Consider the following 13,810-nt stretch of genomic DNA (forward strand, 5'->3'; position numbering starts at 1 on the left):
GATCTTGTTTTAGTATGAAATGAGGTGCCTTTGAATGGCATATTGGTTAGCAAATTTATGTTGATTAAAATGGTATGTTTATGAGTGTTTTGAAGGTGCTTAAGTCCTTTGATTGTGTGTACAAATGGAGTATCTTGTTGGGTAAGGTCTGGTTTTGAAATGCTTTGTTTAGGGGCTAATTATGGAGCACACGGCCTGGGACATGGGCTGTCTTACGACCGTGTGTCTTAAATTTTTGGGTGCAGGTTGGTTTACATGGATACAGAGAATTACATGGCCTGGTTACACAGTTGTGTGACCTTATATTACATGGGCACAATAAGTTACACGGTCTGCACACACGGGCATGTGGAGTAGCCACACAGCCATGTCTGGAGTCACACGGTCTAGGCTATGTCACATGGCCTAGCCACATGACCGTGTGACCCTTGTTTTCACAATTTTTCATATTTTTCTCAAAATTTTCTAATTTATTCAAATCGATCCCCAATTGCTTTTAAATCATTTTTAGGGCCCCGATAGCTTGATTTAAGGCCCAAATGTGTATGTTTGCTATGATTGGAATGAAATATTGGAATTTATAATTAAGTTGAATTATTTGTTCTATTTTAAATTTAAAGGTTTTATTTTGTATAGTAATATTTCGTAACCTTAATCCGCGATGGAGACAGGTTAAGGTAAGGGTGTTACACATACCCTACCAGTGGTTCATCGAATCTGGATATCGAGTTCATACCCCCAAGGTAGTCATATCAGTTTCATGCCACGAATATGCACACACACATAGATGATTATATACAGTAGATTCTCAAAGTTCCAAGACTTTGGTCTCATCTGAACTCTATCTATAACCACCACACTTTAATGTTATACTCAAGACAGAACACAACACAGAGAAGAATAACATAGTCTGGATACTTAGAGATAAATTTAATGAAGTTTTACTACACTACCTTAGCTACTACACGCACAACCCTTTATTACTAATTAGTCACTAGTTGTTTGGTCTTCCACAAAGAATTCTTATTAAACAAGATATCAGAATATAACAAAGTAAAAGAAAAGAGAAGAAGAACCCCTACTACCAAGGTCTCTACCGATATTTATATCTCACAGCTTTCTCTCTTAAGGCTAACACATGGCTAACATGCAAATTTAATTCATATTCTAACATGGCCAACATAATCATTATAGGTCTAATACATATATAAATAACCATAAACCTTTGGTTAATTTCTAACTGGATCCCAATAAAAACAAAACTAAAACTGAACAAAAATCACACGTGTACATAGAAACAACATTCAGATCTACAATTCCCACAATCCGTTATTAGCGCACACAAAAGGAAAGACTTAATACACAAACTTACCAAAAGAAACATTGATCGGCTGGTTCCTCATAACGACCATGCCAAAATATAAAGACCACAACTTAATCTTCGCCCAAAAAGTGAATCATAACAGACTTACTTATAAATCAAACAGCCCACCACTCATGGCGCACAACCAATACAAATATCACATTGGAAAATAGGATTCAAATCAATCTTACCTCGACTTAATCCTAGCTAACCACCTGTCTTTACAACCAAAAACTAAGATTACGCTAAACGGGGTATTACAAATTACAAATTATTTATTAAGAAAAGCTTAAGGGCAAAATATTAAACTTTTTTGGATTTTTTAGTTAAAATTTGTTATGTGTTACAAAATGATTAGTTAAGAATTTCTTTTAACAGCTTGGGTAATTTGGGTAATGAAGTATGATTCTGGGATTTCATAATGAGAGCTTTCTAACAAAGCTGTGACCCCACTGCATAACTGTGTGGTTGGACTTCCAGCTTCTTATTCTGTTCTAGCATGAATGAGAACAACTTTTAACCTCCAAGCACCTTCATCGATGTCGATAAACTCGGTATATAACTCAAGTATAGGTGGTTCAGTAGCATTATGCGTCTAGACCATTACACCGATCACTATTGGGCTTATAACATTAAATATTTCATCTTTTACGGGGTTCTCTGACGCTAAATATCTATACTTCAACGACTATATTCTGTGGCTTGAATTGCGCATTTTCCACCTAATTCTTGATCGGAGCTCCGACAATTGAATGTTCGGGTTGAAAGCCAATTACGTTGTGTAGGTTGATGAAAAAATGAACTTGATGTTGGTGTCATGAATTTCATCGTCGTAATAAACAATAGCATTAACTCATCCACTCATTTTCATCCAAATATCCTGTTTCACATGTTTAAAACCAAAACATGAAGTATGATTCCGGGATTTCATAATGAGAGCTTTCTAACAAAGCTGTGACCCCACTGCATAACTATGTGGTTGGACTTCCAGCTTCTTATTCTGTTCTAGCATGAATGAGAAAAATTTTTAACCTCCAAGCACCTTCATCGACGTTGATAAACTCGGTATATAACTCAAGTATAGGTGGTTCAGTAGCATTATGCGTCTAGACCATTACACCGATCGCTATTGGGCCTATGACATTAAATATTTCATCTTTTACGGGGTTCTCTGACGCTAAATATCTATACTTCAACGACTATATTCTGTGGCTTGAATTGCTCATTTTCCACCTAATTCTTGATCGGAGCTCCGACAATTGAATGTCCGGGTTGAAAGCCAATTACGTTATGTAGGCTGATGAAAAAATGAACTCGATATTGGTGTCATGAATTTCATCGTCGTAATAAACAATAGCATTAACTCATCCACTCATTTTCATCCAAATATCCTGTTTCACATGTTTAAAACCAAAACATTATGTAGAAAAGTAGAGTACTAATTATCCATTAACAATAACAACGAAACTTACTTGATATAATTACGTGTTTTAGGTTGATTTATGAAATTCAATTCTTTCATGTAAGCAACATTATCTTTACACAAATCTCCTTCTAGCAGTCTGTTCGAAATTTCAGATTGGGATGTCTCTAGCAAAATGGCCACTTACTTTATAACAAATACTATACCGGATATCAAACATAACTTGACATCGGTAGAACAGTTTGGACATTACAATTCTTAGATTTTTTTTAAAAATGCGTGTTGTTAGAAGCTTTTAAGAATGAAAACAATAGACGTAGCTCCGGATGTCTGAAAATAATACTCAAAATTCTTGGGATATATAAAAAATGAGGACCAAAGTTTTCAAGTTCTGGAAACTTTTCAGGGGGTTAAAATTAGGAGGGAAAAAGGCCCCACTGGGCGCGTGCTTTCAGTGTATCTTTTTGCCATAACACTAAAAACAAGCCCTAAGCAACGCGTTTTTCCTCTCCCATTTTCAACCCCTCTGAAAAGTTTTTAGAACTCGAGAATCTCGGTCTTAAGTTTGTAAATATCTCGAGAATCTCAGGATATTTCAAATTAATCGATGCACAATTTTGGTTTCTTCTTCACTTGTTGCCCACCTGGTTGCCCATATAAATGGGGGTTTTGCTCCCCCTACTCCATCAACTCTCTCAATCACCTTCTCTTACCCTTAAAAATTTCTCTACACCATTGTTTATATTTGACTTTCAAGTGTTTAACTTCTTTGATGGAGAGATTTATTTCTTTTTGAGGGAGACAATGTGCTAGTTTTAAGGTGCGTTTAAGTTCACGATGATGCGACAGCACTTCGAAACCCACAAATTTCATCTGTTGTGTCGGGACAGAACCTTTGCATTAGAAGCCTGTCGCGTTGCAACTCAAGCTTCGAGTTCATGGTGCTTATACGATCACGGGTTGTAGTCTAACAACAAGTCCTAGTTGACAAACATTAATGAGCGGTCACGATTTAGAGTATGAGTCAGAAGCCCACTTAATGGTGGTTATACGGTTACGGGTTCAAGTTCCACCTTACCAAAAGTGGATGCTTTGTAGAACCAAGACATAAGATTTAGATCATAATCGTAGGGATAAACTCATGGGCTTTCCAATATAATCCACTTATTCTCTTTCTCCATCACCACCAAAGGTAGTATTACCAACCTCTCTCTTATCTGAAATCGGTGACAAAGTTGGGGGCAAGTGCATTATGAGGGGGTGAACGACTGTAGCTTTGGACAAAAGTTGGAGGTCGTTTTGAGTCGACAACAGTTTTTGTGATTAAATCACTCATAAATAACTACAATCGCTATCGCCTTGACTCGACCTCCAACTATTGCTGCCTCCCCGGCGATTCGACCTCCAGCTTCTCTCCACAGCCACTGTTGCTCCCCTTTGACAATGATTTTATATCCAACTTTGTTACTGTTTCAGAAAATAGGGAGATTACGAATCCTGCTTTTAGTGGAGATGGAGAAAAAAAATAAGTTAATTATACTAGAAAGCCTTTGAGTTTTTCCCTTTGATTATCATCTCAAACTTTTGTATCAGGTTTAGAAACCATCCTCTTCCGATAAGGAGGAACTTGAACTCGTGATTGCATAATCTCTATTAGGTGGGATCCCAAGTTATACTCCAAACCATGACCCCACATTAACATTCGTCAATTAGGAGCCCTTGTTATACTACAACCTGTGATCGTATAAGCACCGCAAACTTCGAGCCTGAGTTGGAATGTGATGGGCTTCTAAGGCAATGGTTCCATTTTGACATGATAGTAGGAATGTATAGGTCTCCCAGCACTATTGCATCACCATCAACTGAAATTATACCTTTGAGTTTTCATAATGTCTACCTCAAACTCAAACACAAATAAATCGACCTCCCATTATTTCAAACACTAAAACCTACAACCAAAAAATAAACCCTAAACCTTTAAAACCCCCTAAAATCTATTTACCACACTAAAAAAACCCCTAAAACCCTTAAAAAAACTCTAAACCCGACTAACAAGTTTTCACCTTCTCTCTCCAAAATCGATCTATTCTGGTAAATATTTTAGAAATTGACCTATTCACTTAAATATTTTTAAAACCACTTTTTTTTTGTTGTTGTTGTTGCTAATTTAGCCTAAATAAGGCATCCCATTTTCTTTATTTTCCATTTATTTTTTATAAATAAAAAAAATGTGGGAAGATGAATGACCGTCCACTCCACCTCTCAAAAAGCATAGAGACTATGAAGTTGTTAATTCTTGTAAATGAATTAGAGTATGAGCTAAGGGTTTGCTTTTTCTTATAATACATTTGTGAAAACCAAGATAATAAGGTGCTGCTCCAAAAAACATGCCAATAAATGTTTCTCTCTTTCAGAGAATTTCATTCATATTTCGTTGTGTATAAATTTTCATTATATAGTAATATTAATGAGTCAATCATAATTTAATAAAATATAAAATAAAATAAAACACTTACCTACCCATATTTGGAAGATGAAACAAGGTGGTCAAAGTCAAAGCTGATTACATGGTCATTAGTCTCTTTCGGGGTGGCCTCACCAGTGTTAGTATTATCAATTAACAAAAAGGAAGATGATACTTTTATTTTATTTTAATTAATTAATTAATTAATATGATGAAATGAGTAGGAAGATGAAACAAGGCACCTTTTGCTTAGGCCAAATCCATATGTTTCCAGTTTAACATTTGATCCTATCTTATATCTTAAAACGTCAGGTTTTAGACAATTTTGACCATAAATAAATCAACAAATACATCCATTTGACGTGAATGGATAAGTTTGAAGGAAACACACAATTGAGATGACCATCCATACAGAATTTTCATGTGGGTCAATTTCTGGCATTTATTCTTTCTTATTATTTGAATGGCAATATTATTATTTAGTTCAAATAAAGGAAGCAATATCTATAGAAAAATAAAAATTCACAGTGTTTTGAGGATGGAGAAAAATAATATAAGAAGAGAGTTTTTCTTCGACTCAACTTTGAATTTAGTTAAAAATTTTTTTCTAGGGAATTATAAATATTAATCACAAAAATAAACTAGATTTACTACAAACAAGTTCCCCATCTATCTGAAATTGCTCAATGATTTCCGTAAGAATTTCCTTGAACATTTTAGTACCATACAATAAATTTCACATTACACCAGCCAAAGTATGAGTTGTAGCATTGGCTTCTCTTGAAACCTTCTGTATGATCACCCACCAATCTCTTCTATAAAGCTCCTGGATTTTTTATAACCAAGTTCCTATTAGATTTTCCATGAGTCTTGTCCGAAATTGCCGTAGGACAATAATATTATCCCATTTCGCATCCCAAACCAGAGTAAGACAATCATAAATTGCCTAAATTTTAGTCTGCTCGACACTGCACCTGCCAATGTTCCTCCAAGCCATCTACCCACATCATCTCTTGCCACTATTACAGTCGAAGCAAACCTCGAATTTGGGGATCACGCCCCATCCGTATTTAGTTTTATGTACACCAATAGTAAATGTTTTTATTCTCGACGTTGTCTCTGTCTCATGATAATTAAAAGATCTAAAATACAAAAGAATATAAGAAGTAAATTTTAAAATTTATAAACTTCAATGTTGGATTCATTAACTAAGGGTGTTGATCTATATTCAGTCCTCTAATTTGAATTTCATGTCTCATACCAAATTAAGGAAAGTATAGTAGTGGAGTTCTAACTTCTAATGCTAAACAATTAGCATAAAGCTAAAAATAGATTAAAGATTGATGAAGTCATGTTGGTCTTTTAACATAACAATACTGTAATGTAATGGAAGTGGAACTAGGTTGGAATTGGTGGCCAACTGCCCACCACCACCACCACCACCACTGTACCCGCCACAATTCAAAACATTTTACATCAATATATCAATCAATTAATTATGAAACAAAATCTCTTTTTGCCACTTTCATAATTAAAACCTTTGTGATTTTAATTCATATATATATATGTGTAGTGACATGGAGAGAATTTGATTGTTTTTATCCTAATTCTTCGCAAGGGAAAAAAAAAGATAAAAAAGAAAAATAATAGCAGTTGAAGAGGCAGCAGTTGTTGTCTCAGCTTTGCTTACTAGAGAAACAAAAACCTGAGGGAAGTTAGGCCAACGGTTAGCTTCTCTCAAAGTTTCCCTCTTTCCATTCACTTGGAATCAAAGCAAAGGTTTTTTTTCAGTTGATTCTTGGTCACCATCTCAAACCCAACTTCACCTTCCCCTCTCTTTCTCAATCCTTCTCCATATTTCATTCAAATCCCTATATACTTAAATACCCACCTCGGTTTCCCTGCTTTTTCAGGTTTGTTTCCTTTTTGGGAGTTAATAATCCCTGGTGAACGCGTGGTTCTTTATTGGTTTCTGAGGTATTATATTTAGTTGGTGTCCCCCCCCCCCCATATTTGTGCTTTGTTTGAAGTACATGTTTTGGCAGTATTTAGAAGTTGGTGAGCTGTGACTAGCAAGTTGGGTATGGCTGCCTCCAGAGGTATTCCTGCAGATATATAAGCTTATGGTATTTGTTTCTCAACTACCTCATGTTTGTTAATTTGCTCATGGAAGTCTTGCTGATATAATCCCCAGCGATATATTTGTGATTCATCAGTTTCATGAGATTTGTGTTGAACAACAAAGTTTTTCGTTTTTTTTTTTTGCAATTGTTATTTGGGGCTGAAGTAGGAACTTGTTCATTAGTTTTGGAGTAGTTGTAATCATGAATACTCGTCACTCGTTTCAACCGGATTCAATGTGTAATTCGAGCACTGCGGTTCCGTTTTCGTCGAATCCTACTGGAGAAGAAGATAGAGTGGCTGCAGGTTCCCGGAACAGGTCTCCTCGTGCCGCGTCTTCTTCGATTTTGATAAGGATGGTGATGAGGATGTCTAGAGCAAGGTGGTTTACCTTCTTGAGGAGAGTTTTTCACTACCAGAATGGATCGAGGTCCGACCTCGGGTCCAATCCTTTCAATTCCAGCACTTGGATGATGCTGGAGTTCTTGACTTTGGTAATTCAGATTAGCATCATCACATTCACTTTGGCCATTGCAAAGAAGGAGAAGCCTGTTTGGCCTATGAGGATATGGATTGTTGGCTATGATATTGGTTGTGCCCTTAGTTTGTTACTTCTTTACGGGCGCTACCATCATCTTCACATCACTCAAGGAGACGGTTTTGGCCTTGCCGACGTCGAACAACAGAGGACAAATGAAGAATCGAGGTAAGCTTCTTGACACTCGATTCAACCTCTGCTGTCATGCATGGCATCATTCATAACGGAATTTTCATGTTCTCATCATGCCATATCATGTTAGTGTCAGAACTTGGAAGATATATGCTGAAACCCCATAATTATGTAAGGAAACATAATGACTAGGAACTTGCTTGTATGTTCAGGAGCACACATTTGATGAACAAGTGCCGGACATCACTAGAACTGTTCTTTGCAATATGGTTTGTGATGGGGAATGTATGGGTGTTCGATTCTCGATTCGGATCCTTCCACCGGGCTCCAAATCTTCACGTGCTTTGCATCTCTTTGCTAGCTTGGAATGCTCTGTGCTACTCTTTCCCATTTCTGTTGTTCCTACTTCTATGTTGTTGTGTGCCACTTATTAGCAGCCTCTTAGGTTACAACATGAACATGGGTTCCACTGATAGAGGAGCATCTGATGATCAGATCTCCAGGCTACCTAGTTGGAGATACAAAGAAATCAGCACCAACTCGGAGCTAGATCACAATTCGGACCACACAAACGAAGATCCAGTAAGTCACATATAGTTGAACAAACATTTGCACATATACCATAATTAGTGTAGGAGACTAAAGATGTTCATCTTGTGTTGTGTGACAGGAGTGCTGTATTTGCCTAGCCAAGTACAAAGACAAAGAAGAGGTGAGGCAGTTGCCATGTTCCCACATGTTTCACCTCAAGTGTGTGGATCAATGGCTCAGGATTATATCTTGCTGTCCACTTTGCAAACAAGAACTGGAGAGATAGAAACAAAGAAAGCAAATACCAGAGCTGAAAAAGCTCTTCTCTTCTTCATTATATTTTTCCCTTCCGTTCACAATGGTGTGATTTATTTTATTTGTATACGGTATATTCACAAAGGTTACTTGAGTGAGTTTATTGTTTTGTACAGTGGATACTCACCAGTAACCAACTTTTTTTCTTTTTGGCTGAAATTTTTATACTGTTTCTGGGAATATGTATAGCAGAAAGAATCAAGAATGAAGATTTTAATTTTGGTTAATACCCCAAACTTTCTACATAACTTTTTCAATTCATGCTGTAAAATAATGAGTATAATAAATTGCTAATCAATCTGCTTCCCAATTCTCATTATTTCAGTCTCAAGTGAAAACTTGTTGCCGTACATGTTAAAGATTGTTCCACCAATAAAACCAGCACCAGTTGGCAACTAATGATTAAGCAGAGTGCCAAGAACAAAACTTTAAAGTTAATTTGTTGACATAATGAATCTAAATTCAGATTTGGAGTGCTGAGAAATTTTGGGTTTGGGCCAGAAATTAAGGAGGATTTGGGGAGACTTGGTTGTTCCTAGATTAAATAAAAGAAAATGGGTCCACAATTGCGGCAGAATCTGAGACATAACTTTTGTTTTGACAGAAACGAGAATGAGTGTGAAGTGGAAGGTAAAATACCTAGTGCCTACTTAGAAAATGCAGCCACTGCCATTTTTTCTTCCCACGCCAACCGTATTTCCATGCCTTATTCAAGTTATTTTCCACTTCCTTTTCCTTTATTATAACACCACCACCATCATATATATATATAAATCTTTCAATTCACTTTAGTGTAGTTTATGCCGTCTCTCTTTGTGGTTTCTTCATATGAAATAACGAAGAGGGAAAAACCCAGACATGAGTGACATAAAACCCAAGTTTCTGGAGGTCTACTCTGCACTTAAATCAGAGCTTCTTGATGACCCGGCTTTTGAGTTTACTGATAATTCTCGCCAATGGGTTGAGCGTGTAATTCCCTCTCTCTCTCTCTCTTGTTTATTTCTTTGTTGTGAATTGTTTTATATTGGGCTCTTCTTGTTCTATAGTCTAAAGGCTGAACACTTTCTGGGGTTAATTGTTTCGGTACTCTTGGTTTCAAAGATTAGGTGCTAAAGCTTTCTTCTTTTATTTATTTATTTATTTGCATAAACTTTGAATTTGGTTTTCCGTATGTAGCAGGAGCAGCAGTAATCCTGCATATAAGTGTCAAGTGTGTGTGTGTGTGTATAAGATTTTTTATCAAGTTGTTTGATCGGAGCTATTGGTGAATCATTTGTTAGTCCCGGAAGGTTGAGATGTTTATATGGACACAAAAAGAAAAAAAGAAATGGTTTTGATTTGAAAATACATGATTATTTCAACTGTGAATTCATAAGCTGATTGTTGAAAATTTACCAGGGCCTGCTAGATTTTATTTATTTATTTATTGTAACTATTAAACTTTGATTTTAAATAAAACTTGTAATGAACCAGCAATTGGAAGTGTATCTGTCCCATTAGTTAATTTGATCTTATAAGCTTTAAATAATTTCTGTTTCAGGACTTGTTGTCATCCCTCTCCTTTCTTTGAGTAGTATCTTATGAATAATTGAAAATCCTGATAGCCTGTTTCTCCTTTTGCTGCAGATGCTAGATTACAATGTTCCTGGAGGTATGAAGTCTGTCACAGTTCAGAATAAAAACCGATAAGCGACCTGTATCTTTATTAAGGGTGTTCAATGATTTTATTGTTGGCAGGAAAGCTGAACAGAGGGTTGTCTGTCATTGATAGCTTCAAGTTGTTGAAAGAAGGGAAAGAGCTGAGTGATGATGAATTTTTTCTTGCATGTGCCCTTGGTTGGTGCATTGAATGGGTATGCCTTAAGGATACATAACCTTTACTGTTATTTTTCCTCATTCTCATCAATAGTTGCAACAGTTGTTTCACTTTTGTTCTACTGGAATTGACTTTTTTTCTTAACATTGAACAGCTTCAAGCATACTTTCTTGTTCTCGATGATATCATGGATGGCTCTCATACACGCAGAGGTCATCCATGTTGGTTCAGGCTTCCTCAGGTAACTTAACAAAGAATGACCTTCCCTTCCTAACATTACAACACAATCTTGTTTGTTCCTTTGTGCTTTCTGGGGATAAATCAGTTTGCAAACCAGTTGAGTCTGTCCATGGAGTTGTCTTTCTCGGCACTGTGGAAATTCTAACGTCTGAAAGTTTCATTGTAGGTTGGGATGATTGCTATCAGTGATGGCTTAATTCTGCGAAACCAAATCTTCAGAATTCTCAAGAAGCACTTTAGAGGAAAGCCTTATTATGTAGATTTGCTAGATTTATTCAATGAGGTGAGTTTGTTGTTGCACTGACTGCAGACTGCCGATATTCACTCGCATTTGACATAATCAGGTGCTGCTGGTGTATCTGAACTATTTTTATTTAGGTGGAATTTCAAACAGCCTCGGGTCAAATGATAGACTTAATTACCACACTTCAAGGAGAGAAAGACCTATCAAAGTACTCATTGTCAATGTAAGACAGTATTTGAAATTGTTGCATTAAATGTAACTTAAGCGCGGGGGTATTCTTTTTAGCACTTCTAACATATCAAATGGCATGTTTCATGCAGTCACCGCAAGATTGTTCAGTATAAGACGGCTTATTACTCATTTTACCTCCCAGTGAGTATTCTATGTTACAAGTCAATTTTTTTCCCCAAAGATTTGCAACCCCACTGTGACAAACATCATTCAATCTTGCTTCTAGTATACATCTTGATCATTCATTTTTTTAAGCATTTAACCTCGTACCTATTGTCATTACATTGGATCAAACACTGCTTCCATATTTTTCGACAAGTAATAACTGCTACTGGCTAAAAAGTACAGTTTTCTATCAGGACATGTTTAATCTGCTTTGATTGCTTCTTTTTTCTCCACATGAACCAGGTTGCATGTGCATTGCTTATGGCAGGGGAGAATCTTGACAATCATACTGAAGTGAAGAATGTCCTTGTTGAAATGGGGACCTATTTTCAAGTACAGGTGACTACTAATTTTGAGACTAGATTTCCTGTTTGTTAATTTGACAGCTTGAGATATGAGGAACTTGTGATACCTAAAAACTAAAACTCAGTACATTTATAGTCGCTTTAGAAAGGAACTTCCTAAAACCAATTTCTTTTGTTGGTGGAGTATCTCTGTCAACTATTAGGTAAGCAAACATCTATTATTTTTAGGTATTCGCCTAACGAATTTTTCATTTTACAGGATGATTTTCTAGATTGTTTTGGTGATCCCGAGGTAATTGGCAAGGTGAGTATCAAGGCTGTGCTAATATGGATATCTGTGTCTGGTAATGCAATTGGTTTGACTACTGTTTTTCTTCTCCATTAGGTCGGAACTGATATCGAAGACTTCAAGTGCTCTTGGTTGGTAGTAAAAGCTCTGGAACGTGCTAATGAGGAGCAAAAGAAGTTGTTATATGTAAGCAGGAAATACACCTCTGATAATATCATATATATTATATACAACAGTTATAGTCCTGACTTGCTTTAACGATATGTGTTTGATCTTTAGGAGAACTATGGAAAAGATGATCGAGTATGTCTTGCCAAAGTGAAAGAGCTATATCAAACTCTGGATATTCAGGTTTGTCCTGGTGCAATCTACTTTTGCATTCATTAGCTGCGATATTTGTTTGGTTGACGGATAGGTGGTACTCCTACTTGTAGGGTGCGTTTGAGGAGTACGAGAGCAAGAGTTACGAGAAGATAATGAAACAAATCGAGGGTCATCCAAGCAAAGCAGTACAAGCGGTGTTGAAATCTTTTCTGGCAAAGATATACAAGAGGCAAAAATAGAAACTTAAACAAAGCAGAGAGAATAAGCACAGGAGACTATGTAGTTCTAATATATTTAGTATTGATATTATACTATTAGAGGGGAATAAATAGCTAATGATGTAGTCACATGATGAATCTCTAGGGAGTAGTAGTGAAAAATAGAGGGTTAGATGGTAGTTAAACAATGAATAATAGATATTACAACCATGAAGCATTTGTATCTTGCAGGTGATACTTAGTAAAACTTGTGTTGTGTGCTATGAAATTGATATCCCATGTGTCATATGCTATACCGCTTGGATTAAATAGATTTAGATGACAAATTCTAGGGAGTGGTGGTGTGTGGAGTAATTACCAAAATTTATAATTAAATCGAGGAAGGCAAAATATAGAAAAAAGTGGTTAGAAAAAGAAATTATTGATAGGGAGTAAACCACATGTGGCTACGGAAAACCAATACCAATTTTTAGAAAAAAAGGGAAAAAGAATTAACTATTTTTTATTCTATTTCTCCATTGTAATCATTACTTCATTTTGTTTTTGTGTTGGATCATCAATTTGATGATACACTGTAATTCAATTCCGACTCCCCATTTCTAACAAAAACAAAGCTTGAAGAAGCTGCAGTGGACGACACATCTTCCTAATTTTCTTTCTTATCATCAAAGGTTATCAAGGCTTTTCTTTGTTATGTTTTCATCTCTTTACTTCAAAGTGTTTTGATGTAGGCATATTTAGGGAGATCTGCATGTTTTCCACCTAACATATAAATTTCGTATTTTACTTTTTAAATCGAGTATTTTTTTTCTTGTTTTTATGAACTTGAATTTATATAATCATGCACAAAAGTCAGATCTATGTGTAAAAATATGGGTTCAAATACGTGACGATGGCAAAACTTTATGAAACTTGTATATAGGCAAAGAAAAGAATGTGCATGAGATGCATTGTTGTTAATTCATTGACATGTATGTATATATGTATTTGTTATGGATGAAAACAAAAGGGAAAGGCATGGGCGAAAAAGATGAGGAAGCAAACCCTCCAAAAGTGGAGCTAAAGAAGCAGCAGCTAAACCTGACAGAGAT

The 13,810-nt window shown here is 36.0% G+C and overlaps 2 protein-coding genes across 8 annotated transcripts; both read left to right on the forward strand.

The window, feature by feature from the left end:
* Positions 1-6,384: 6,384 nt before the first annotated feature.
* On the forward strand, positions 6,385-9,114 carry LOC107922378 (E3 ubiquitin-protein ligase At4g11680). Of its 7 annotated transcripts, XM_041087058.1 has the most exons (6): positions 6,385-7,029; positions 7,164-7,227; positions 7,296-7,376; positions 7,556-8,077; positions 8,254-8,623; positions 8,712-9,114. In XM_041087058.1, exons 4-6 carry the CDS (start codon positions 7,575-7,577, stop codon positions 8,856-8,858), a joined length of 1,020 nt encoding a protein of 339 aa, XP_040942992.1. In that variant the 5' UTR covers positions 6,385-7,029; positions 7,164-7,227; positions 7,296-7,376; positions 7,556-7,574; the 3' UTR covers positions 8,859-9,114. The 7 variants fall into 7 exon arrangements, with proteins under 7 accessions (XP_040942992.1, XP_040942993.1, XP_016707879.2 ...); XM_041087059.1 differs by having other exon boundaries at positions 6,385-7,227; positions 7,303-7,376; XM_016852390.2 differs by lacking the exon at positions 7,164-7,227 and having other exon boundaries at positions 6,385-7,163.
* Positions 9,115-9,461: 347 nt separating this feature from the next.
* LOC107922380 (farnesyl pyrophosphate synthase) lies at positions 9,462-12,982 on the forward strand. The gene is made up of 12 exons (XM_016852393.2): positions 9,462-9,856; positions 10,514-10,538; positions 10,625-10,740; positions 10,858-10,944; positions 11,110-11,226; positions 11,322-11,410; positions 11,508-11,559; positions 11,827-11,922; positions 12,148-12,192; positions 12,274-12,363; positions 12,457-12,528; positions 12,612-12,982. The coding sequence occupies exons 1-12, from the start codon at positions 9,746-9,748 to the stop codon at positions 12,738-12,740; spliced, it is 1,029 nt and encodes a 342-aa protein (XP_016707882.1). The 5' UTR covers positions 9,462-9,745; the 3' UTR covers positions 12,741-12,982.
* The last annotated feature ends 828 nt before the right edge of the window (positions 12,983-13,810 follow it).

The sequence above is a fragment of the Gossypium hirsutum genome, chromosome D01 (assembly GCF_007990345.1).
Source record: "Gossypium hirsutum isolate 1008001.06 chromosome D01, Gossypium_hirsutum_v2.1, whole genome shotgun sequence".
Lineage (NCBI taxonomy): Eukaryota > Viridiplantae > Streptophyta > Magnoliopsida > Malvales > Malvaceae > Gossypium > Gossypium hirsutum.